We start from the raw sequence: 25,238 nt of genomic DNA, 5'->3' as shown, positions 1-25,238 counted from the left end.
AGGCGGGAGGGGAAGGAGCAGCTGTGCCCCCAGGAACTCCGAGGGGGCAGAGCTCCGGAGAACAGGCGTGAACCCTAGCCTCCGTGCCATTTGGAAGTAGAGGCGCCGCGGCAGGAGGCGGGACGCAATGACCTCTAGTCCAAGAGGCCACCGGGGACTAGGGACTCTTTGGGAGGACGCTTCCGCACGCCCGCAAGGCGGCGATAGCGCCAGGTTAGCCTTCTCCCGGAAGTGGGCGCTTCGCTGCCTCCTGCGCCTGCGCACCCGGGATGGAGCGCGCTTACGCAGTTGCTAGGGCAACCAGGGGAAAGCGGCCGGGCTTAACGGTTGGGAATTGGGGACCTTTTCGCGCACCCGCGCAGAAGGTTCTAGGCATCCGTCTCCCTACCCAGGCAGAGAAAATCTCGCCTCCGACCGACCTCTACGCAGGCGCACAAACCGAACTCGCGCCCCGCCCCTTCCGCCCCGCGCAGGCGCAAAAAACCGCGCTGACAACTCCGCAGCGGCCGCGCGCACCCTTCATCTCGCTGCCTGCTTTTGTCTCGCGCAACCTTTTCGGCCCATCCGCGAGATCGTTCCTTCTTTTCTTCTGTTCTCCCCACCCGGAGAGCCAGGTGTGGAGAAGTGGGATTCCGCCCCTTATCGCGTCCTTTCCCTTGACCCACCTCTCCTCCGTCCTCCCTCCCTGATCAGTTTCCGAAGCTGGAAGGAGCCGAAGCGCCGACGGAAAAAGCCGAAGCTGTTCATCGCCAGTGAGGTCTTCCCGAAACGGCCGCGGAAGGAGCCGAAATTCTCCGAGAAGGGAGGAGGGTGCGAGTGGAATTTCCGGAAAGAGCCGAAGCTTGGAATTGCGCGTAATCGCTGGCGGAGCCCGAAGACGAGCGCCGGGAACCTTCGGAAAGTGCCGAAGTCTGGGACGGTTAGGATTGTCGGAAGTAGCCGATTCTTTCCAGAGGGCAGGCGCAGACCGGGGGTATCTGCGGAAGGAACCAAAGATTGGGACAGTTTGAATTGTCGCAAGAAGCCGAACCCTTAGAGGAGGCTGAGAGTGGAGGAACGTGAGGTCCTACGGAAAGACCCGAACGTTGAAGACCTAATCTCAAAAGTTACGGGAGCCTGGGAAGCCGGCAAAGCCCTCGCTTCGGGGGTTTTCGGAGGCAGCCGAAGCCGCCACTTTCCGACCCCTTCCTCTGCTGTCCGGAAACAGCCGACGCATTTCCGAGCGAGGCTTAGGGGGCGGGGCAGTTCGCGGGTTGGCGGGCGGGGACAAGGGCGGAGCCGGGGCGGGGCGGGGCGGGGTTCCGGGTGCTTGATTAGGTAGGAGACAGCGAAGCGCCGGCGGTGGCCGGAAGTAGCCGAAGCAAGCGGCGGAAGTAGCCGAAGCGGGCGGGCAGCAAGGCGAGGCGAGAGCAGCACAGGCCCCGACGCGGCCGCCTCAGCATGTCGGACTTCGATGAGTTCGAGCGGCAGCTCAACGAGAATAAGCAAGGTGAGGGCGTTGGGGTCATGGGGCGACGGTCGGGGCGGCTCTCCACTTCCCTCCCTGGCCCCCGCCATTTTCTCCCTCCTTCCCCACCTCCTCCGAGTGCCGCGCGGTAACCCCCCCCCCCGCCTCCGCTCAGCGGCGCGCGCCTCGCCCACGTGACCTTTCTCTACGTTCCGCCGCGCGCGCGGCGAGACGAGGGGCGGCGGGCGCGGACCCGTGACGCATGCGCGCCGCTGCGTCTATTCCCTCGCCCCACGTGGCCCTGGGCGGAGGCAGTGCGAGGGACTGGGGCGCAAGCTAGCGAAGTGTCTTGAAGCGACTACTCTTTCCCGTAAAGGAGTTGATATTAGGGCCCGTAATCTCTTCTTTTTCTTCCCGCTGCCCTAGCACTTCCGCTTCCGGTTGGGTCCGCTTCTCAGTCTCCACGCCCCCTTTGTTTCCAAAATGGCGTCTGTGCGCTCTTCCCCCCCCCCCTTCACGTGGGCCCTATGCGTTAGGCCCTTCGCCCGGCTGCGTGGAGGCCGCGCGGCTCTGTCTCACTCCTTTTGCATGATTTCTGGTTAAATTTGCCTGTCAGGGTGTTTTTACCCTCCTCCCGCCATTGGTCGTGGGGCGCTTATTTGACCCCTGCTCCTTCGTGTAAGTACCCCTCTCGCAAGTACATTTACACACGTGGGGACTTCTGGCAGTTCTGGCAGTACCAACATGGAGTGTTTATCTTCCATCCTTTCCCCACTTGAGAGAAGCCCCAAATCCTGTTGTGCCCCTACGCTAAGAGTACCCAGCCTCGGCCTCTTGTATCTTAGCACAGAGGTAAGGAGACAGGTTCTGGGTAAGAGTGACCTGGCCTAGGTGGGTAGAATTGGGAAGGGTGGGACAAAGGTGCCCTTCAGGTGGCGCCGAGGCTTGTGACGGTTAGAACAAAGTACGGGGCTGTGCTGGTGCTGGTGCTGGTCAGGTTAGGAAATTCAAGTATATTAGACTTTGGGGGAGTTGGTAGGTGACTTCTTGTACTTCCTGTCTCCCTAGTTTGGTTTAAGATTGAAGACTTAGGGAAGACTGAGGTTTTGGTTCTCTTGGTGCTTGAGGCTTGAGTTGCCCATGTCTCTAGTTGGAGCCTTTTCTCCTTCAGTTCTTCAGAGGACTGGACTGTATGAGGGTTCAGGAATTCTCGTTTGAGCCTAGGCTGGACTTGGATGGGTGATGGCTGGGTTAGGATCTAGTGCCTGGGGAAGGGAATAACGTTTACTGAGTATTCACGGTATTTATATTTCATACTGCTTAAAAGTACAGGCTGTGGAGTTAAGTACACACCTGGGTTCAAATACGTGCTTGGCTGTTTAGTAGCTGTGCTACTTTAATACTTTTGTACTTGACTGACCATCGTCATTCTACTGTCATAGGGACTTCGAGAACATTAATACGAGTGGTAGTAATAATAGTTGTGGTTAAACTCAGTGCTTACCATGTGCCACACACTTTTTTAACGCTCTTTGTATGGTTCTTCTAAGTGCATCCTTGTAAGGGCTCTGTGAAGCAGAGATTTCCTTCCTTTTGTAGAGGATATGGAGGCTCAGAAAACTTAGACTTTACCAGATCTTAGGTGGTCAAAGATGGCTGAGATTAAACGGGTTAACATAGGTAGTTTGGTGTGTGCCTTGGCATATGCTAAGTGCCCAATGGATGACATTTGTTATTGTGAAATCATGGCCAGCACAAGCTTCTACTTAGGCAGATCTCAGCCTACTCCGGGATTGGGTCAGAGGTGGAGAAGCACGGGGAAAGGTGCTTTCCAAATGCTATCCGGCCAAGTCCTGACCCTTCCTCAAGAAGTGCAGACTAGGTCTTTCCGCTGTGTGCTTCTGTGTGGTTGGTGAGCAGAAAACGTGATGTGATGTTGAGCTCTGACTGGCTACAGGGCCATGTATCCATTCTGCTGTGCATGACCGTGAAGTGGTGCTGCCTGAGTTGTTCCTTGAGACTCTTGAAATATGCTTCTTGGGTTCTCCCAGAGTGACCCCACTGGTTGGGGAGGCCAGGCCCTCAGACCTGTCTTGTTTCCTGGTTTGGTGGACCTGCTCCCATGCAACAACTGCACACAGCATTTTGAGTCAACTGAGCTCCCTTTCTCATCCATTGTCCAACATTAGTATGTGAAAGAGGGTTCACGAATGGGACCAGCCACCCATATACTCCCTGTCTGTGGGTCTTTGTCTCTGCAGGTGGCCTCCTTGCCTCTCTAGGCTCCAGCTCTACCTGGTGTGCCTGTCTCTTCAAGGCATTACTGCTCTTGTCTGCGTGCCGGGCACCCAGCAGGTGTCACTGCTTCCTCTGTGCTTGTCCCTTTTTCTGTCATGTCTGTCTTAGAGCCTTAGCAGCAGGAAAAGCTCTTGGGGCTTATAGCCTGCCCCTTCAGTGATGGAGGCCAGAGTCCTAAAGCCCCTAGCCACAGCTCCGGAGACTGCTACGCACTGCTGGCTCCTCATTCTCCCTTCCCAGTTCGGGTCTTTGGATTTTTAATTTTTTTTTGCGTCCAGAATGATGATCTGCCTTCAGTGGTTCTGCCTGACCCTGTTCAGGAATTTTGCCTGGTACTAAGCTGTATTGACATGTAGATGCCGCAGACATGACAGTGCTCAAATTCAGTCACTATTTCTTAGTTTTCTGACTTTTGGCAAATCTCATGATTTCTGAACCTGTCTGCTTATCTGTTACAGGAATCCAGCAGTGTTTTCCAAAGTTGTAGCAAGGATTAAATACAAGTAAAATGGTGTAGCAGGTTCTGGTTTTAGAAATCATCCAGGTGATGATTGTTACTATGTTTCTTTTTCTTTCTGAGGTGCATATTTTTCTGGAGTTGCAGTGATTCTAAAATCCAGTTGAATTTACCAAAAAAAAAATTTAATTACGTTAGAAAAATATGTGAAACCAAAGGTTGCTGATGAGGCTGAGCCCACTTAATATCCTCTCCTCATGGCTGGTCTCTCCTCGTGTCCCAAGGAGTTACCACTTTTAAGAGGCGCGTGTTTAAGTGTGCACGTGTTATGTTTTTCTTTGTGCCTGATGAGTGGTGTTCAAGAGCCTAGGGATTATAGCAGGAGGGCGTTCTGACGTGGTGGGCGCATGAGGCGCTTCTCTTGGGTCCCTTACTTCTGGCTTATGTAGTTCTCATCCACTGTGACCTTCAGTTTGCTTCTTGGAGAGGAGGTCACAAGGGTGGGTCACAAGTGCCTATCCATCTCCCTTTTCTGGAGGGCGAAGGGTCTGTTGGGAATGGAGGTTTCTGTGGTTTTGTTAGCTAGGCTGTGCTCCGTTTCTGGGCCGTTTCCTCGTCCTCCTGTGGGTGGTGGGTACGGAGTCTTCTCTGACAGTCGATGTCCTGTAGACAAGTGAGGGCGAGGCCATCGGAGACACAAGCCCTACTCTTGTCCCTCCTATGCTTGGGCTAGGCTTGAAAGTATGAGGCTGGGGGAGTTGGGTGATTTGGGATTCTCGAGGATACATTCCTCTCCCCATCTCCCAAGACGGTCTGGGCCTAGCTTTCACCTTCAGTCTACAAATTCAGAAAGAGAACCTGCTCTTTTGCAGGGAGGGACTCCTGTATTATTCACCTGGATGGGAAGGAAGGGGGTCAGTTTCCTTTCTTCCTGTGGGTATCAGAATCCTGTCTGGCACCTGATCCCAGGGCCCAGCTGGTGGGACTCTGGGTGCCAGCTGGCTGCAGTGGTCTTTCCTGACGAGTCACCGGGTTCTTTCAGGAAAACTTTGGGTCTTTTGATTCCTAGCCTCTAGCCCTGTCTGGTGAGGGGGCTGGGAAGCAGTCTCCTGTGTCCTCTACTCCCCAGCTCTCCTGGGTGTCTTCAGGCATCTCTCACGGGGGCATTGCCAGGCCCTGTTCCTCAAGGGTTCTTGGCTTCGTTTGTGGCTCAGGGAAGGCTGTCTGTCTTCCCTCCGTTGGAGCCCTTACCTTTGGGCGTGGCTTCCCTGGGGCTTGGGACATGGCCATCAGGGTGGCTGGGCCCCATGTCCTTATTCAGCTTGTCTCCTCCACCTTTGCTCAGAGCGGGACAAGGAGAACCGGCACCGGAAGCGCAGCCACAGCCGCTCCCGGAGCCGGGACCGCAAGCGCCGGAGCCGCAGTCGAGACCGGCGCAACCGGGACCAGCGGAGTGCCTCCCGGGACCGACGGCGACGCAGGTACCAGGCAGGGGTGGGGCTGTGCCCACTGGGGCGTGGGGTCGGCTGGTGTGCCTCTGGTCTTTGTGGCTTGTTTTCTCGACCGCATGCCTCTCGGGGAGGCGTCTGCAGCTTGATTTGTCTAGAGCTGAGTTTTTCCCCTGGTGTTTGTGTTTGTTTCTCTGAGTGTACTAGGGGGTTGTTGGGGCATTGGGCTCTTTATCTTACTGATTTGTTTGGAGGCAGTGAGTTGATTCTGTCTCTTTCTTTATGAGGGGCTGTTCTCTGTCACTCTCTTCAAGGGCTGTGTTTTTCTTTTCGGCTCTCTTTCTGTGGGTCTATGCACCTGTCTTCCAGGAGCTTCTCCCTTTCTCCCAGTGGGGCAGTGCCTGCAGCCTGGTTTGCTTTTTTGCTCAGGTGTTGGTTTTTGCCACCCTCCTGCCTTGTCACTCTTTAGGCCCCCCCTTCCCATTCCCTGACCCTCTTAGCTGAGGAAGGGTGGGATTGTTGGAAATCTGCCTTTGTCCTCCCTTCTCAGTCTCTGCAACTAGAAACTGGTTTATTTCTTGTCCCCTTTTCTCCTTTCATTTCTTTGGTGGGAGTGTTTTGGGGGTGGGGAATGGCTGGGCAGTGGCTGGGCCAAGGGCTGCTTGCTTGGTACTTATTCACCTTGGCCCTGCCCCTAGCCCTGGGAGTTCCGTGTCGTTGGGGGCTGTGGTGTATGGGGAAGACGAGGGTCCCCAGTAACCCCCCCATACCTTTCCCTCCCACCCCCAGCAAACCTTTGACCAGAGGCGCTAAAGAGGAGCACGGTGGATTGATGTGAGCGTCTCTTGCCTACCTCCTTCCACCCTGATGTCCATCCTGTTCCCCCGTGCCCCTGGCATACCTTGCCCTGCCCTTGTCCAGCCCTGGCCCAGAACACTGGGGAAGAGATTCGCTGCCTAACATGAGCATTCCACTCCCTCCACAAGCCTGGGCCCAGCCCCGCCCTGACCCTGTCCAGTCTCTCCTGGGACGGACCTGGAGGAGGAGCCTGGGAGGGGCACGCGGGCCTCCTGTTGGTCAGACTGAGGTTGCCCTGCCCCGCTCTCCCCCCCCAGTCGCTCCCCCCGCCACGAGAAGAAGAAGAAGGTCCGTAAATACTGGGACGTGCCCCCCCCGGGCTTCGAGCACATCACCCCCATGCAGTACAAAGCCATGCAAGGTAGGCTTCCGGGGAGCCTCTGCCAGGCCGCAGCACCCCGAGAGTGTGCTTATGGGACACTCCAGCAGGGCTCCATGTAGGTTCTTATTTAGGTTTCTGGACTCTGCCCTGTGGAAGGTCCCCCTGGAGGAGGAGATGACCTGAGTGGGGAAAGTGCCCCCATCTGGACACCGTTAGGGGAGACATGGCTCTTAGAAGGAGTGCCTGCAGTCCCTTGGGGTGGAGAGGAAGCTGGGTGGAGGGTCCAGGGAGCTTTGCTGGGCTGGGGAGTTCCTAGGTTGAGTACTGAGTGAGTGTCTCTGACCTGGCTTGGTTGGAGGTTTCCTGATCTTGTTTGTTTGTATTCCACCCTCTTAAAGCTGCGGGTCAGATTCCGGCCACCGCCCTTCTCCCCACCATGACCCCAGACGGTCTAGCTGTGACCCCGACACCAGTCCCGGTGGTCGGGAGCCAGATGACCAGACAGGCCCGGCGCCTCTACGTGGGGAACATCCCTTTTGGCATCACTGAGGTACTGCCCTTCCCCTGCCCCCCCCCCGCCCCCCGCCCCTCCCTCCCAGTTCCCCCACTCCTTTGATTCCCTACTCCCGACCCCCCACCCCAAACCTGCACGAGTCAGACTCTGCTCCTGCAAGACCCCCCGGCCCCCCTCCCAGACGGACCGATGGAGTTGAGCCAGCCAGGGGCCGGGCTGGGGGTGGCCCTCTCCCTCCCTCCTCTTCCCCCGTCTCCTGTTTCCCCTCCCCCGCTCCTCCAGCAGCCCAGGGATCAAACACACATGTAACATGCCTATCTACCGGAGAGAGACAGAGAGGGAGACTCAGACCCGGCCTCACACACAGACTCAGACGCACGCTTCCCCTCAGTTTTGTTTCTGACATGCCTCTCGTTCTCTGCCGCCTGTCCCCCATCCTCTCCCCCACACCCCTCCATGGTTGCTGTTCTTTTATTTTTGATCGCCCTGACCTCCTCCCACCCCTACCTTCCCCACCTCTCCTCTCCCCTCCCCTTTTCCCCCACCCCTTCCCGTGGCACCCCCTGAGAATCCCGAGATCAAAGAGTTGTTTCCATTTCTCTTTAAAGTGAAATATTGTGGGGCTGAGATCCCTCGTAGCAACAAAAAGTTTGCTACCATCGGCGAAGGCAAGTAAGGTCCATTCTGACTTTCTCAACCTGCACTTTGCTACATTTGATAAACCAGCCCCCGGACTCCAGGGCCAGGTCCCTCCACATCACTCTTTTTTCCTCCCCTCCCGTCCCCACCCTTCCTCCCCGCACTCCGTCCTCCCTCTTGCTCCTATTGCACTTTGACCTCCTCTTGGCTCCTTCTCCACCTGGGTCTCCCTCTCTGTGCCTTCGCTGGTTTCTGCCTCTGACCCTGGGTCTCTGCTTTTTCTTGTCTACTTTCCAATCATTTTCCTGTCTTTGTCACCATTGGATGTTTTTCTCTTCTTATACATTCATTTTTCTAATTTCTTAAATGTTTGGTTATGTATTTTTTTCTCTCCCTGTTGTTTTTCTGGAAATGCTCTCCTTTTCCCTGGTTGTCTGGAGCCCCTTTGGCTCTCCCCTCATGTCTGTTCTTCTGTCTTCCCCATTTGCTTCTATTTCCTGATCCCTTGCTGTCTCTGCTGTTTCTTGCCCATTTTCTCTCATTTCTTCTTGCTGTTGATCTCTGCACCCTTCTTCGACCATATTTTCCACTTGTTCCCTTCCCTTTCCCACCCTCTTCCCTTCCCTCATCCCTCTCCCCTGCCCCAAACCCCTCTGTGTCTCCCTCTCTCACCCTTCCCCTCCTCTCTCCACCTCCCTTCCCTGCCCCCCCCTGTCTCCTATTCCCTCTGCAGGAGGCCATGATGGATTTCTTCAACGCCCAGATGCGCCTGGGGGGACTTACTCAGGCCCCTGGCAACCCGGTCTTGGCTGTGCAGATTAACCAGGACAAGAATTTTGCCTTCTTGGAGGTGAGCTGGGCACATGTCAGGCTCAGGAAAGTCTCCCACGCGTGTTTCCTGTGTCCCTGGGCCTGCCCTGGAGTTTCTGCAGCAGCCCGCTGACACTGTCCTTTGACTCCGTCTACCCTTCCGCAATCCTTCCTCCCCACTAGTTCCAAAGTGAGCTTTGTAAGGTAGAAATCTGATCCTGTCTCAGACCTTGCCTCTGCTGTCCCTGTGGCCCAGGAGGCCTGCCTGTCCCCTCCTCACCTCCCAGTGCTCCCGCTGTGCACATCATGGTCGGGCTGCCTTGCTCGGAGCTTGACTAGCTGACTTCTGAATAGTTTGCACATCACATTTTCAATTCCTTGTGGGCCATGAAAATGTACTTTTGTAAAATACAGTAAGCACAGTGTAGTAACAGTAGGTTGCTGTAAAGGTTTCTAGTTTGTTCTCACTTTTGGTGCTTGCCTCTTTGAGGGCTGGCCTTGCAGGCAAAGCACACTTGATGTTGCCCTGCTCTAGATGTCACCTCTTAACACCATCTCCTCCCCATCTTAATTAGATCACCGTTGTTTTACTCTCTCACCACTTTTTTCCTTTTTGTATTTGTCACACCTCGTGGTTGAATGTTTACCTCTGTGCTTGTGGTTGGCGTTGGTGAATTCAGTCACTAGAGCATGAGCAGGGATTGTGCCGATCTTGTCCTCCCAGTGCTAGCACAAAACCTGGCCTGTGTATTTGTTCAGTTAATGTCTACAGGAGTGGCAGGGAAGAGGTGGTGTTCATCTCAGAGGCTTCTGGCGGTTTGGGGGTGGCTGGATGGTACCTGACTCCACACCCTTCACTGCCCTCTTCTCCCTCCTTCAGTTTCGCTCGGTGGACGAGACAACCCAGGCTATGGCCTTTGATGGCATCATCTTCCAGGGCCAGTCTCTGAAGATCCGCAGACCTCACGACTACCAGCCCTTACCTGGCATGTCAGAGAATCCCTCCGTCTATGTGCCTGGTGAGTAGGATGTCGATCCTGGGCCTCTTACCCCTGCCCTCTTTCTGTGTCTCACCCTTTCTTTAGCTCAGTTGAAGCTACCTAGAAAATGGTGTTTTTGAAGTGCTTTGGGATTTATGTACCATCTTATCTGATCTTCCCAAGCCTTTGTGAGTTGGGTGTGGCACCTGGGGAACAGAGAGGATGGCTTGTGGTTTGCTTGAGGACTCTGAGCTGTTAGTGGCAGAGCCAGGGCTAGTTGAAGGTGCTTCTGAGAGCAGGGGATCTGGGTCTCATTCCTGCCTGCTGCCCCGTGACTCTGCGGTGTGGATGAGGGACTCAGCATCTTGAGCCTGTCTTCTCAGGTCTGTGCACCTGGGTGTTAGCAAACTGTCCCTCAGCTGCACGCGTGGAGTCTAGCACGTGGCTGTTCATTCACTGTTTGCCTCTCGAGTTCCCTGAGTCCTGTGGTCTGGGGCCATTCCTCGCGGACCTGTTTCATAGCAGCCTGGAGCAGCAGAGAATAGTGGACCAGGGCTCAGCAAACGTGTTTATAAAGACCCACGTAGTAAATATTTTTGGCTTTGTGGGCCATTTGGCCTCTGTTGGAACTACTTTTCTCTCACTTTATTGCACAAAAGCGGACAAAGGCGATGGGTGCATAAATGAGCATGGTTGTGCTCCAGTACATCTTAGCATTTTATGAATTCTGACGTGTGAATTTGGGTCTTCACAAGTCATGAAATAGTCTTCTGGAAAAACTTGAAAGACATTTTGCTTGCAGACTGTGTGTACACAGGCCAGATCTACCCTGCAGGCTGTAGTTTGCCAACCCCTGTTGTAGGTAAATGGGATAAGTGAAGACTTAAGCTTGTTTGAGGCCCTGTTGAGATGGCAGATCATTTGGGGTGGGAGGAGGCCAGTGCTGCTATAGCTTAACTTGTGAGCTCAGGCCTCCAGTTCCCCCAATTTGTGTCAGTGAAGGCAGGGTCAGCACCACAGTGCTGCGGGTGTTGGGGTGGAGGGAGCCAGGCCCCTTTGGACTCTCGGCAGCGTGAGTTCTGCTGGTTGACGCTTAGCACTTTAGAAACTGCATCATCTCCTCACTCTACAAAGTGTGTGCAATTCAAGACTCAGTGCTCGGACCCCTGACTATTCTCCAGTGCTTTTTGCCGAAACAGTTTTGATAAATTTAGTGTATCATCCTTTTAAAAGAGTGAGCCATAATACGTGATTGACTTGCTGTATTGTAAGTGGATAGTTCGATGAATTTTTGCATGTTTGTCTGTGTAATTGTCTCCCAGATCAAGCTGTGGAACATTTCCTTTGTACCTCTTCCCAGTAAATTCAATATGTGTTAGTTACATACAAAACCCACCCACCTGCTGTGTGCTTGCTGTGCTGCCTGAGTTATCTTTTAATGGTTACAACAGTCCTGTAGTACAGAGGTTGGCACACTACAACTTGGGGGCCAAAGTGGTCCATCACCCATTTTTGTAAATAAAGTTTGATTGATGCAAAGCTGCGACCATTAGTTTACAGTCTGGCTGCTTTCATGCTATAAGGACCAAGTTGAGTAGTTGTAGCAGAGACTGTGTGGCCTGCAAAGCTGAAAATATTTACTACCTGAACTGTTCTAGTTTGCTAGCTGCCAGAATGCAGTATACCAGAAACGGAATGGCTATTAAAAAGGGGAATTTAATGAGTTGCTAATTTACAGTTCTAAGGCCGAGAAAATATCCCAATTAAAACAAGTCTATAGAAATGTCCAATCAAAGACATCCAGGGAAAGATACCTTGGTTCAAGAAGGCCGATGAAGTTCAGGGTTTCTCTCTCAAGTGAGAAGGCACGTGGCGAACACAGGGCTTCTCTCTTGGCTGGAAGGGCACATGGCGAGTACGGCGTCATCTGCTAGCTTTCTCTCCTGGTTTCTGGTTTCATGAAGCTTCTCGGGAGGCGTTTTCCTTCTTCAAACCAGCATGTGGACCTTCTCTGGAAGTTTGCCAACCCCTGCTGTAGAAGACAGGGGAAATGGCGGCATAAGCTAGTAAAAGCTTGCGTGAAGTCGTGAGGTTAGTAGAGTTGATATTCTGAGCTTTAGGTAGTTTGAATGCAGAGTCCAGGCTTAGTCACTTCACTGTGCTTTCTCCTGAATGTGTCCATTTCTCCTTGTGGAGATGGGAACACTGCACACACACGGGCTTTTGGTCATCTTCCCTTAGTCACAGGCCCTTTTCCAGAGGTAGCCATTGACTACAGTTAAATAATAGGAAAGTCATCCATCAGTTTTTTTTTTTCTTTTTGGGGTGTGGCTTCCTATAGAGGCTTGGTTGTCCAGTTTTGATTGTAACAACTGGATGGACAAATTCAGTTCTTGAAGAGATGGCAGGAGGTGCGTGTGATTCTGGCTGTAGGTTAAGGTGTTTTGACCCCCCTCTCCCCTGTCAGTTTCACTACAAAAAGAGACTCACAGGAAAAAAAGCATTTGAGAAAATTCAGCAGATGCTCATGATTGAAAACCAAACTCAGCAATCTGAAAGGAGACATTCTTTCCTTGATAAGAGGGTATCAACCTGTAACTAGAGAGACATCATATATAGCAGTGAAACACAAAATGCTTTCCCACTGCTGTCATGCAAGGCAAGGCTACCTGAGTAAATCTAACACTTCAGGGTTGATGTGGATAAAAAGTGCATAAACAAGTAGCTGCTGCAAATACTGCATTAACTTTTATCAGTAGTTGTAAAACTCACCTCCAGCCCCAGGCTGGATCCCACAGAGTAGGCCCACTCTCCACACAATTGCCTTCAGGCACTGGGTGCAAGTCTTCTCTTTGAACCACCCAAGTATGGATTCAGGCATTCCCCCCAGCTCCTCGGTTCGGTAACTGGCTGGAACAACTCACAGAACTCTCTTAAACTTATGATTGTAGTTTTACTACAGAAGAGGAAGCAATGCATGGGGTGAGTGAGGTGTGGGAGGGCGTGTGACCCTCCAGGCACATGCTGTTTTATCTTCTTATCCTGTCTGTTGTGGAAACGCCCCCTTGTTTTGTGGTTTCGAGTTTATGTGGGTCTCCTTACAAAGGTCTGATGGGTGGGGTCCAGGCCTACTTGTTTGAATGCAACCTTCAGTCCCTCCGTATTCCCATAGGCCCAGGAGGAGGGCTGATGGCAGGTACCAGGTGGCCCAGGAGGTGGGCTGACGGCGGGTACCAGGCAGCCCAGAGCTGCAATCCCCAGTCCCATGGTTAGTCTGGCTGCTGTGGCCGGGCCCACCTTAAGACCACAGGTGTCATCTTTTTAGTAGATGAACTGCCAGGTATGGCCCACAAGGGTTCCCCCCAGGAACTGGGCACAAAGACCAGCCAAGTTTAGCTACAATGTGGGATCCGAATAAAAAATGAGATGTAAAAAAGGGGCGGGAAGAACCAGAACTTTATTTGTAGGCAAGAGGATGCTAGTCTTTGGGTCTGTGAATCAGTTTCATCTTGAGCCAGTACACTTCCTGCTGAGGGTTCGGGAAGAACGGACTGGCTTCTGCTTCCAGAGGTGCTGAGTCTGGGGGTTTAGCCTCCCCAGAACGGACTGGCTTCTGCTTCCAGAGGTGGTGAGTCTGGGGGTTTAGCCTCCCCATGAGCCAGACGCTGATTGTTTTTGGCCTAATGGTCAGTTCTGGGTTCAGAGCAGTACACAAGGTAGACCTGGTCTGACTGCCCAGCTGGTGACAGTGAGGGGCTTTTGGGGTCCAGAGAGGGCTTTAGAGGGGAGGGGGGCAGGCATGTTTTAGGGCTGAGTTTGGAAGGATGAGAGGTATGTACCAGGTAGCCAGTGTGAGGGAGAGTGTTCTGAGGAGGAAATACAGAGGTGTGTGCAGGGTTGCATCTTTCCATTCCTAGTTGTGACCTTGCATTGGTCATTGTTATCTGCTGCTTCCAAGTGTGTGTCTGAAAGAGAGGGGCAACAGTGCCTACCCTGTAGGGTGATTTTAACTCCAGAAGCGACTCTAGTATATCTGGCACTGGGCCCCTGGAGCTGCCCTGGGTGTTCTACTGGAAGGTTCTCCTCCAAGATCGTATTATTACCTTGGGCAAGGTGCTTAACCTCTGCGCCTCCTCTTCCTTGTTTGCGGAACAGGGAGTGCCTGTGGCTCCCTGTCCGGAGTTGGGAAGGTTCAGTGATGAGGTGCAGACCAAGCAGCCAGGTCCTAGGTGGTAGAAGGGCAGGTGACCTTTCTTGTGTGTGTGTGTGTGTAATAAGAAATGTTTAGGGAAAAAAGGTCTATATCCGAAGAAAAGAGAATTAAAACACTAGAAGTTTAAGTAACAAATGGATAATAACGGTTAATAGCAGGGGGTGGGAGGACATTGTAGGTAGGGGAAAATGATTGATGGCATGAAGCTTTTCAGTGCACATCTTTTTCACCTTTATTTCGGAAGCAGATGCATATTACCTACTCAGAACTTAAGTAATTGTTTAAAATGCACTTACATATTGTCATATACTGTGGGAAAGAATGCAACATAATACAACACTTACGGAGTGCAATTTGGCACCATCGAAATTACAAATGTCTGTATACCTTTTGACCCAGTAATTCCATTTCTGGGAATACAATGATGAATGGATAAAGCTATTCATTAGAGCATTATCATAGGCAGAAAGTGGAATCAATCTGAGATTAAATAAGTTATTGTACATGTGTTCAAAGGAATGCTAAGGAGCTGTAACAAAGAGAGAGGATGATCTCTATGCACCGATTTTTAAAGCTCTCCAGGATATATGGTTAGATAATAAAAGCAAGGTACAGTATGGTATATATAGCATGCTACCTTTTGTCTCAGAAAGGGGGATTATATATTTGTACTTGGTTATATATGCATAAAAAAATTCTGAATGGATATACACTAAACTAACAAAAATAGTTATAGAAAAAAGCCCAAACTCTTGCTTGGAGAACAAGCCCCTTAGGGTATGCTTTGAAGCCAGACTCCCTGCGTGCAGGTGATGTTTTGACTGTGTCTGTTTGCTGAGGTGTGCAGGCTCTGTTCTGAGCGGGGGTGACCCCACGATGCGGAAGAGTAGGCAGCAGTCCTTTGGTCCTGAAGGAGAGTGTGTCGCTGCCGGACTCAGCTGCCCTGTGAGTTGTGGGAAGGGCAGGACCAGAGCCCCATCCTTTGTGGCTCCAGCGCCCCTCTTTCCCTTGCTCCAGGATGCCACGTGCTTGCATATAACTTGGGATGCCTTGGGAGGTTTGACTCCCGCATAGTCATTGGGATGCCTTGGGAGGTTTGACTCCCGCATAGTCATTTGGCACATTTTCTCAGCCACCTCACTGGTTAGCTGAGGAACCTGAAGCTCAGAGAAGTTTACATCTAAAGCACCATCACGTGATTGTGGTTGGCGTGTCTTGCTGTGCTCTCAGTGGTTGACTGGGCGGCGAGTCAGACATGCCCTGTCGAGCCTCAGGGGCTTCTGTGCCTGTTTTCAGGCCTTGCATGTGTCCGTACTTGTTGTGGATCCTCTCTCTACAGTAGGTACTAGGTGTTTTTTCTGGTGTTGGAGTTGCAGATGGGGAAACTGAGGCCCAGGGGTTTCTGGTACAACCAAAATGAGCCCTGGGGAGTTGTCTCAGTGGCTGAGCTGCCTCCCAGCCCCCTGTGGGCTGTACTCCAGCTCTGCCACGCTTGCTGGGGAAGCTCAGGTGTGTCAGGCACCTGACCTCTGAGCCTCAGTTTCCTTGACTGTCACCTGGGTGGAGTGATAGCTTAAACAGACTCTTGGCTGTCAGGAGTTGCCCGTGGAGCCAAGGTTATCTCTTACCTTTGTGACCTCAGGGTGGTGCTCAGTCTCTGTGCCACTGCTCCTTACTGTACTGTGGAAGGGCCTCGGTGAGGATTGAGGAGGGGTCCAACCGTGCTTGGGCCACGGGAAGCAGCAGCTGGCAGATATTCGCTGCTGCTTCAAGTTTACCTTTTTCTCTGGGTCGGGCGTCTGCTGGGGTCTGCACAGCCCCAGAGCCCCAGCTCGGATGATGCTTGGCTCTGGCTGTTAGTGCAGGCATTTCTGTAGGGGTGACATTAGCTGGTTCTTGGAGAGGTCTGGGGGAGTGCACTGGGGCAGGTTTGAGCCTGAGGCCGGATGGGGGTCTTGTTCCCTTCCTGTGGGCGCAGGGTCTTAGTGTTTGCACTTCCTCCCATTCCTGACTTCATCTGTTCCTCTCGAGACGTGGGATGGAGGCGGGCAGAGGCCTTTCCGACGCTCTGGCTGTGGCTGCGGAGCAAAGAGAGGCTGTGGCGGGGCTAGCGTTCTCGGGACAAGGTGAGGAGGGCATGCTGGGTGGTGTTGGGTCTGTTGGTTTGTCCCTCTGTGTTCCACACAGTGTGCTGGGGCTTCCATGTCTCCCGGCTGACTCGAGGATGCCAAGAATTTGATGACATGTGGGCCATCAAAGCTGGGCCACCTAATGGGTGTTTAAATATACGTGTCTGCAGTTGAGTGGAGAGGGCTGGAGTTGGGGCCAACACACAGTCGTCGTTAAACTCACTCAGCTGACCTGACCACGTTGGGCACCGTTGGAGTAGTGGTGAATGACCTGGGCACACCCTAAGGGCAGAATCCCTGCAGTGCAACAGCAGTTAGCATGCAAGGGTTCACAGTGGATATTAAGGGTGGTACTCTGAGACTGCAAGCAGCAGCCCATTTCCTTGTCCTGATAACCCTGTAGCGGGTAGCCCTTGTCAGGAGTGTCTTGCTGAGCTCACAAGGTCCTGTGACCCCTGAAGGGAAAGAACAGATTTCACAGGAGACTCAATTTAAGAGGGGTTGTCAGGAAAGAATTCTTCAAGTTGAGGGCTGAAGGAGGAAGAGTTAGTTGAGGAAGGGGTGTGTCTTTCTGACTCCTCCCAGCAGGGTGAGAAAAAATGGCCCCAGCCAAGGGGACTTGTCAAGGTCACAGAGCAGCCAGTGGCAGGTTCAGGTTCTGCATGGAGTCTTAGTGACCTCAGTGGGGGCGATTCAGCTGCCCACAGCCAGTGCTGGTCCTGGCAAGTTCTGAGCAGCGTTGCCAGTTTGAGGCCCTGAGGCTGGTGGGTCTGGGGAGCAGTCATGGCATACTTCCCTGTTCTCACCACTCCCCGAAGGGGGCTTTGCAGATACTTTTCCACTCACTGATCGAATCACTCTGGGATTCATCGGGGCATCACTCTGGACAAACTAACAAAATCTCATGTCCTGTCTGAGATTCCAGGTACTTATGGTGGTCAATCAAACTATCTACATAAGTTATATTAAGAAATGTACTAGTCAAAATATAAATTTTGTAACAAACATTTTTTGCTTTAGTCTCACACATAAGGTGACATTTTAAAATATTAATTACCATCTATTTTCAGCACCCTGCAATAATGACATTCCTTTGTTCTTCCTCACAAATGCAAGCATTCTTAACTTATCATTCCGTTCGAATATATAATCAGTAATTCACAATATCATCACATAGTTGCATATTCATCATCATGATCATTTCTTAGAACATTTGCTTCAATTCAGAAAAAGAAATAAAAAGAAAACAGAAAAAAATTCACACATACCGTACCCCTTACCCCTCCCTTTCATTGATCACTAGCATTTCATTCTACTAAATTTACTTTAACATTTGTTCCCCCTATTATTTATTTTTATTCCATATGTTTTACTTGTCTGTTGATAAGGTAGATAAAAGAAGCATCAGACACAAGGTTTTCATAATCACACAGTCACATTGCGAACGCTGTATCATGATACAGTCATCTTTAAGAAACATGGATACTGGAACACAGCTCTACATTTTCAGGCAGTTCTCTCGAGCCTCTCTGTTAACATCTTAACTAAAAAGGTAATATCTATTCAATGTGTAAGAATAACTTCCTGGATAACCTCTCGACTCTGTTTGAAATCTCTAAGCCATTGACACTATATTTTGTGTCAATTTCATTTTGCTCTTCCCCCTTTCGGTCGAAAAGGTTTTCTCAATCCCTTGATGCTGAGTCTCAGCTCATTTTAGGATTTCTGTCCCATGTTGCCAGGAAGGTTGATACCCCTGGGAGTCACGTCCCACGTAGACAGGGGGAGGGTGGTGAGTTTGCTTGTTGTGTTGGCTGAGAGAAAGAGGCCACATCTGAGAAACAAAAGGGATTCTCTTGGGGTGACTTTTAGGCTTAATTTTAAGTAGGCTTACCTAGCCTTTGTGGGGTTAAGTTTCGTATGAACAAACCCCAAGATTGGGGGCTTAGCCTACTGCTTTGGTTGTCCCCACTGCTTTGTGAGACTGTCAAGATTTTTCCACTTGGGTAAGTTGAATTATCCACCTTTCTCACCATTCTCCCAAGGGGACTTTGCAAATACTTTTTTATTCACTGTTCAAATCCTTCTGGGATTTATCGAGGCATCACTTTGGACAAACCTACAAAATCTCATGCCCTACTCAAGGTTCCATGTACTTATGGTATTCAATTAAGCTGTCCACTTAAGTTATACTAGGAAATGTACTAGTCAAAATATAAATTTTGTACCAAATAAACATTTTTTGCTCAAAGTTTTAAAATATTATCATTTGTTTTCAACACCCTGCATTATTGACATTCCTTTATTCTTCCTCATGCAAAACATTTTTAAATTTGTACATTAAGTCACTATCATTATATACTCTAGGCATTCCTAGATTATACCATCTCAGTCTTTATCGTCTGTCTTTCCTTCTGATTTCATTTGTGTCCCCAGGCCTCCTCCCTCTATCATTCTCACATTCAGCTTCATCTTACAGTTAGGTAGTATTGTGCTGTCCATTTCTGAATTTTTATAATCAGTCGCACAATCTGTATCACTGCAGTTCCAAATACCCAATATCTACCCTATTTCTTTCTCCTGATGGTCTCTGTTATTAACTGAGTTCTAACTGTTTGTTCATATCAGTGAGACCATACAGTATTTGTCCTTTTGTTTCTGGCTAATCTCACTCAGCATAATGTCCTCAGGGTCCATTCATGTTGTTACGTGATTTATAACTTTATTTTGTCTTACAGCTGCGTAATATTCCATCGTATGTATATACCACAGCTTGTTTAGCCACTCGTCTGTTGATGGATATTTGGGCTGTTCCCATCTCTTGGCAATTGTAAATAATGCTGCTATAAACATTGGTGTGCAAATGTCTGTTTATGTCCTTGCCCTCATGTCCTCTGAGTAGATACCTGGCAACAGGATTGTGGGTCATATGCATATATGTCTGTTTTTGCCACCCCAGGGACAGGTGGTGGTTGTCCCCATCAGCACGAAGTGGTCTGGCCCATAGTGGGCTTTCTGTGAATGGATGGGGCAGTCTCACCTGTGGACTTGCCCACAAGGTGGTGGGTGATGGCCTTGCCCTGGGAATTGAGGTCCTTCCTTGTTGTCCTTTCTCCACTTAGGAGTTGTGTCCACCGTGGTCCCTGATTCTGCCCACAAGCTGTTCATTGGGGGCTTACCCAACTACCTGAATGATGACCAGGTAAACCCTTTTCTCTGGCCCAGCCCCTCCTGCTGCCCCTGGCCTTCCCCTGGGTCCTGAGGGAATGGGGTGTGTGTGGCCCATTGCAGGTGAAAGAGCTGCTGACGTCGTTTGGGCCTCTCAAGGCCTTCAACCTGGTCAAGGACAGCGCCACGGGCCTCTCCAAAGGCTACGCCTTCTGTGAGTACGTGGACATCAACGTCACGGACCAGGTGAGTCTCCAGGAACCTGGCTGCTGGCCACTCTGCCCTTGCCCCGCCCTGCACTCCAGCCCAAGTGGAGGTCTCCCCGTTTCGGGATGGGATTGTAGGAGCCAGCTACATCCAGGGGTGGGACGTATCACCTTTCCCTTGGTTCTGGCTCTTTCCATTCTTTCAGCGCCCCCTTTGCCTTCCCCCTTTTCTCCACCAACGATCCTGGCTCTGGAGTACCAGGGCTTGGGACCACCCTGACCCACACCTCTCCCCTGCACCCCCTCCTGCCCTTCCTCCAAACCAGGCCATTGCGGGGCTGAATGGGATGCAGCTGGGGGATAAGAAGCTGCTAGTCCAGAGGGCAAGTGTGGGAGCCAAGAATGCCACGCTGGTGAGCCCCCCGGCACGTCACCTTCCATTGGCTAGGGGGACGGGGAGGGGCTGGGGAGGGGCTGGGCTTCTCCTATTTGGGGTGGTGTGCCTAGTGCTGGGAGGTGGGCTGCATGGTCTTTGTGAGGGTTTCCTGAGGGGCATGGGCCATGGGGAGACGGAATCCTGAGGGGGTGGGGCCTTCGGTGACGCCCTCATCCCCCTTGCCCCACAGAGCACCATCAACCAGACGCCCGTGACCCTCCAGGTGCCGGGTCTGATGAGCTCCCAGGTGCAGATGGGCGGCCACCCCACTGAGGTGCTGTGCCTCATGAACATGGTGCTGCCAGAGGAGCTGCTGGACGACGAGGAGTACGAGGAGATCGTGGAGGATGTGCGCGACGAGTGCAGCAAGTACGGACTCGTCAAGTCCATCGAGATCCCCCGGCCGGTGGATGGCGTTGAAGTGCCCGGCTGCGGAAAGGTCAGGGGCCCCAGGCCCAGTGCGCCTGCCTCCCTGGATTTATCTGTCTTTTTCTCTCTATCTCATGTGCATGCACGACAACAGGCACATACGCCACCCCTCGGGCATGGCAGTGGAGGTGCAGGGTTCAAATCTGGCTCTGCCTCATCTTTGTCAAAAGACCTTGTGTCTGATTTTGCTTTTCTGAACACATTAGGTGCTTTGTCTCTGAAATGGGGAGGAAATGATGTAAAAACACCTGGTGCTCTGTGTCGTAAAGTCTGTTAGAGCTTTACGTGTTGCCATTGATATCTTCAAGCCTCTCTCTGGGCTAGGGGTTCTGTTAATTACTGCCAGTCTGGTGATGGGCCACATGAGCACCTGCGTGGTGCATGGCATGAGGCAGCTGTGAGGTCCGTGTGGCTCACACTCACACAGCATGTTTATGGAGTGCCCATTTTGTGCCAGGTGTTGTTCTAGGCGCTGAGGATTCGGTGAACAAAAGCTCACATGCTACCTAGGGAGCAGTTGCTAAAGAAGACGTGTTATGTTAGGTAGGCAGGGAAAGGGAATGGGGTTGCTGGGCATGGTTCCAGATAGGGTGGTCAGGGTGAGATGGGGATTGAGGCAGCAGTGTCATGGGCGGAGGGCCCAGCGTGTGCAGAGCCCTGGGGCAGGTGTGGGCTGGTGCTTTTGGGGACAGCAGGGAGGTCATGTTGCTGGGGCAGAACAAGTAAAGCCGAGGGCACCAAGAGGTGAGATGGGAATACTGGGGCTTGCGGAAAGGCAGATTTGTGGGTCCTGTGGGGTATCAGTAGGAATTTGGCATTCTCTTGAGGGAGATGAGAAGGAAGTTTGAAGAATTTTGAGCAGAGGAGTCTTGTTTTCAGTGATCATTTGAGGTGTGGTTTGGGCAGGAAATGACACCCTGTTAGGATGAAGTGGGAGGTGGGCAAGAGAGAGTGAGGGTGAAGTGGGACTTCATCTAGTCCTGCAGGGCTGTGACCTGTGGGATGGAAATCTGGGTTTGCACAGTGGGAAGTGGAGGGGTGGGCAGGTGCTGCCATTTAGAGTGCATAGCCCAGAGGCAGCATTTATCCACACCACGCTGGTGTGCTCTGCAGAGAGTTGCACTGGTTTTTCTAGGGAGCTGGGCCTTCCCTGGAGTGGTTGGGCTACTGCAGGGTTTTTAAGGAGACACAAAATAATTTGTAGGTGATTTTGGTTGTGTTTGGAGAATGGACTGGGAGGGTTCAAGGATGGGCGTAGACTGACCGGTTAAGAGTCTTGATTAATCTGGATGCCTGATTTAGAACAACAGCAGTGGGACAGGAGAGAAGTTGATAACTCGAGAGTGATTTTTGCTTGTAAAATATTAGACCTTGGTGATTGATTTGGATATGTGGGGAAGGAGGTGGGAGAAGCTGAGTGAGATGATTAGACTTTAGGCTTGGGTCACTGAAGGAACGGTAGGGGAGGGGAAAGGGATGGTTGGTGGGTGGGATGGGCTTCGAGGTTCCTGTGGGTACTCCATTCATTAGAGACAAATCTGTATTCCAGACGTGAGATCTGATAGGAATTGGGCATCGTGGGAAAACTGACCCGTATTTTTGGATCGGAACTAGATGAGCTTGCCCCAGGAGAGTATGGACTGGGAGAGGCAGAGTGGGGCCAGGGCAAGAGGAGACAGGGCTCAAGAGGGAGAGAAGGGTATCTTTTTTTGTTATTAATTTTTAAAATTTTAAAAAAATACCAATAAACACCAAACAAACACAAACATTCTTAACTTTTGATCGTTCTGTTCTACATATATAATCAGTAATTCACAATATCATCACATAGTTGCATATTCATTATCATGTTAATTTCTTGGAACATTTGCATCTATTCAGAAAAAGAAATAAAAAGAAAACAGAAAAAAACGTACCATACTCCTTACCTTTCCCTTTTCATTGATCACTGGCATTTCAATCTGAATTTAACATTTGTTTCCCCTATTATTTATTTTTATTCCATATGTTTTACTCGTTCGTTGATGAGGTAGATAAAAGGAGCATCAGACACAAGGTTTTCACAATCACACAGTCACGTTGTAAAAGCTATATCATTTATACAATCATCTTCAAGAAACGTGGCTACTGGGACACAGCTCCACATTTTCAGGCAGTTCCCTCCAGCCTCTACATTATATCTTGAATAACAAGGTGATGTCTATTTAATGCGTAAGAATAACCTCCAGGATAATCTCTTGACTCTGTTTGGAATCTCTCAGCCATTGACACTTTATTTTGTCTCATTTCACCCTTCCTCCTTTTGGTGGAGAAGGTTTTCTCAATCCCTTGATGCTGAGTCTCAGCTCATTCTAGGATTTCTGTCCCATGTTGCCAGGAAGGTCCACACCCCTGGGAGTCATGTCCCACGTAGACAGGGGAAGGGTGGCGAGTTTGCGTGTTGTGTTGGCTGGAGAGAGAGGCCACATCTGAGCCACAAAAGAGGGAGAAGGGTGTCTTGGGAGAGAAGGCCGAGGAAGAGGATGTAAGGAGGAGGGTGGACTGGTGTTACCTCTTGTTTTCTAGCCAGCCCACTCATCTTGTTGGTGTGATGGGACGTTTTGAGCCTTTCTGTCCCATTTGCTCATTAGTGCCGTCTGGCACCTGGAGTAGAGTGTCTTCAAGTAGGGCTGATTATTTATGGGAAGAATGGTTGGAAAAAATCCTGGGTTCTGGAATTACCCCCTCCCCTGCCATCTTAATTTTAATCTTACGGAACTCTTGAAATACACATAAAAGTAGAGAGACTTGTTCGGCGACTCTTCTGTACCTGCGACACAGCTTCAAGTTACCGTGTTTTATTCCTTGTTTCTGTATTCTGACATCTCTCCCCACCTTTTTATTTTTTATTCTGGTATACTAAACCATGTTTCAGATAGAGCATATTTTGTCTGAAACACTTAAGTTCTTAAAACTACTGACGTTTTGCGCCACATCTTGTTGTGGGGGCCTGTCCGGTTCACTTTAGTTATTCAGTGGCAACCCTGGCCTCTACCCACTAGACAGGTCACACCACCTCCCCCAGCCCACAGTGTGACAACCAAATGGTCTCTAGATGTTGCTAAATGTCCTGACACAGTCACCCCACTTGAGAACCATTTATGTTAACACTTATCTTAATGAAAACGAAGTTAACATTAAATTCCTTAATATATACCCATTCTGGGTTCATGTTTCTGCCTCAAAATGTCCTTGATTTGTTATGGAGCTAAACAAGTTCCTGCTGTGCATTTGGTTAGTTTTTTCTTATTTATGTTGGTTGTACATCACTCCTTATTTTATTGTATTTTTTTGGTCAAGCCATTTTATTCATTGAGGAACTGAGTCATTCATCCTATAGAGTTTCCCATGTCTTGGATTAGGCTTGTTTTATCTTTTTTCCCTCCATCCCCTCATTTTCTGTAAATTGGTGCTTCAAGCAAGATTAGAAGCTTGAATAGATGAAGGTTCAATTTTTTTCTTTTTATTCTACCTGAATTTGAATGTCAGCTCTTTCACTCTCTGGCTGTGCAGGAATTCCCTAATTTCTAAACTTCCTTGACTTCTTCTGGTTGCTTCCCAGGGAGGATATGGGCCTTGGGGTGGAGTGCCCAGCGTGGTGCCTGATGAAAGCGGACACGGCCCCAGTTCCTCCTCTTCCCTGGGAGCACTCCTCTGTCTCTGCTGCCCTGTGTGGTGCTGTTGACCGACCAGCCTGGATGTTTTTCCCTCACTCCATGCCTGTGGTCCCTCTGTTTTTTTAGCTGTAGTCTTATCTCTGCTGTCTGTTCTCTTATTCTTTGATGCTGGGTTTTTTAAGGAGTCAACACCTTTCCAAGCCCTGTGGTGAGAGGCCTGCCCCTCTTAGCCGCTTCTTCCGAGTTCTTTGCTGGAAGCGGGCCTGCTTGCCCTCTGAGGACTGTCTGTCAGTCTGGCCTTCACAACCTTTTTCTTGTCCCCACAGATCTTTGTGGAGTTCACCTCTGTGTTTGACTGCCAGAAAGCCATGCAGGGCCTGACAGGCCGCAAGTTCGCCAACAGAGTGGTTGTCACAAAGTACTGTGACCCCGACTCTTACCACCGCCGGGACTTCTGGTAGAGGCGGCCGGGGAGGGTGGGGGCAGGGATGTGGGGGCTTTGTCCCTCCTCCCGCCCCCCTTTTCCCCCTCGGAAGAGGACGGGCAAAGGAATGACAGCCGAATAACAGCCGGCAGCAACTGGAATGGCAGCGATTCAGGGTGGGGGTGGGAGTGGGGTGGGGCTGGGAGGGGGCTGGGGACCGCACACAGGCCCACACAGACACATGCACCCACACAGACACAGAGGGACGGGTCGGGATGGGAACGGGGCGCACAGCAGGGCGGGGTAGGACCCCCACAGCCGCTCCCCAAACAGCCTCTCCTTCCCCATTATGCCCCCCACTTCTCCCTTAGGAACATAGTGTGTTTATATCTTACGGCCAAACTATTTTGAATTTTGTTGCCCGACCCCTCAGTGCCCTGCCCTGTCCTTTTCCAGGACCACAGCTCCTGCCCTAATGGCCTCTGGTCCCCTCCCTGGTTTCTTATGTAGTTGATGCTCTCCTTTCTTTAGTCTTCCTCTGGACCTGCTCCCATCCCCGTGGCCCAGTCCCTCTCCTTACTGTGGCAGTTTCATATTTGCTAAGACGAATTTGCTCATTAAACATTTTGTTGTATTTTACTTTATGAAGGTGTTGTGTGTCAAGTGTCTAACCCTTCCTTTTAGTTCTCTGAGAGGTTCGCCTTGGCCTACTGCGGGGTGCCTTGCCCTGCCTCCTTGTCCCCCAGGGGCAGACCGGCCTGCATCCCCTGCTTTTCTAGGCGGGGCGCTGGTCCCGTCCCCGCC

General features: G+C 51.1%; 1 protein-coding gene across 2 annotated transcripts; it reads left to right on the top strand.

Moving 5' to 3' along the window:
• The first annotated feature begins 464 nt into the window (after positions 1-464).
• On the top strand, positions 465-25,078 carry U2AF2 (U2 small nuclear RNA auxiliary factor 2). Of its 2 annotated transcripts, none has more exons than XM_077130686.1 (12): positions 465-1,489; positions 5,548-5,683; positions 6,440-6,484; positions 6,766-6,869; positions 7,229-7,380; positions 8,717-8,833; positions 9,674-9,812; positions 19,238-19,317; positions 19,407-19,529; positions 19,816-19,902; positions 20,116-20,364; positions 24,337-25,078. In XM_077130686.1, the coding sequence occupies exons 1-12, from the start codon at positions 1,441-1,443 to the stop codon at positions 24,469-24,471; spliced, it is 1,416 nt and encodes a 471-aa protein (XP_076986801.1). In that variant the 5' UTR covers positions 465-1,440; the 3' UTR covers positions 24,472-25,078. The 2 variants fall into 2 exon arrangements, with proteins under 2 accessions (XP_076986801.1, XP_076986800.1); XM_077130685.1 differs by having other exon boundaries at positions 19,816-19,914.
• Positions 25,079-25,238: the final 160 nt, after the last annotated feature.

The sequence above is a fragment of the Tamandua tetradactyla genome, chromosome 16, assembly GCF_023851605.1.
Source record: "Tamandua tetradactyla isolate mTamTet1 chromosome 16, mTamTet1.pri, whole genome shotgun sequence".
NCBI lineage: Eukaryota > Metazoa > Chordata > Mammalia > Pilosa > Myrmecophagidae > Tamandua > Tamandua tetradactyla.
Note: the sequence above shows the minus strand (reverse complement) of the source record. Positions and strands in the feature narration are given on the sequence as shown.

Excerpts from the sequence above, each read along its gene's own strand:
- U2AF2 (XM_077130685.1), top strand. The coding sequence starts at position 1,441 with ATGTCGGACTTCGATGAGTTCGAGCGGCAGCTCAACGAGAATAAGCAA. Across the intron at positions 19,318-19,406 it reads ACTACCTGAATGATGACCAG|GTGAAAGAGCTGCTGACGTC; the intron begins GTAAACCCTTTT and ends GGCCCATTGCAG. Across the intron at positions 20,365-24,336 it reads AAGTGCCCGGCTGCGGAAAG|ATCTTTGTGGAGTTCACCTC; the intron begins GTCAGGGGCCCC and ends TTGTCCCCACAG.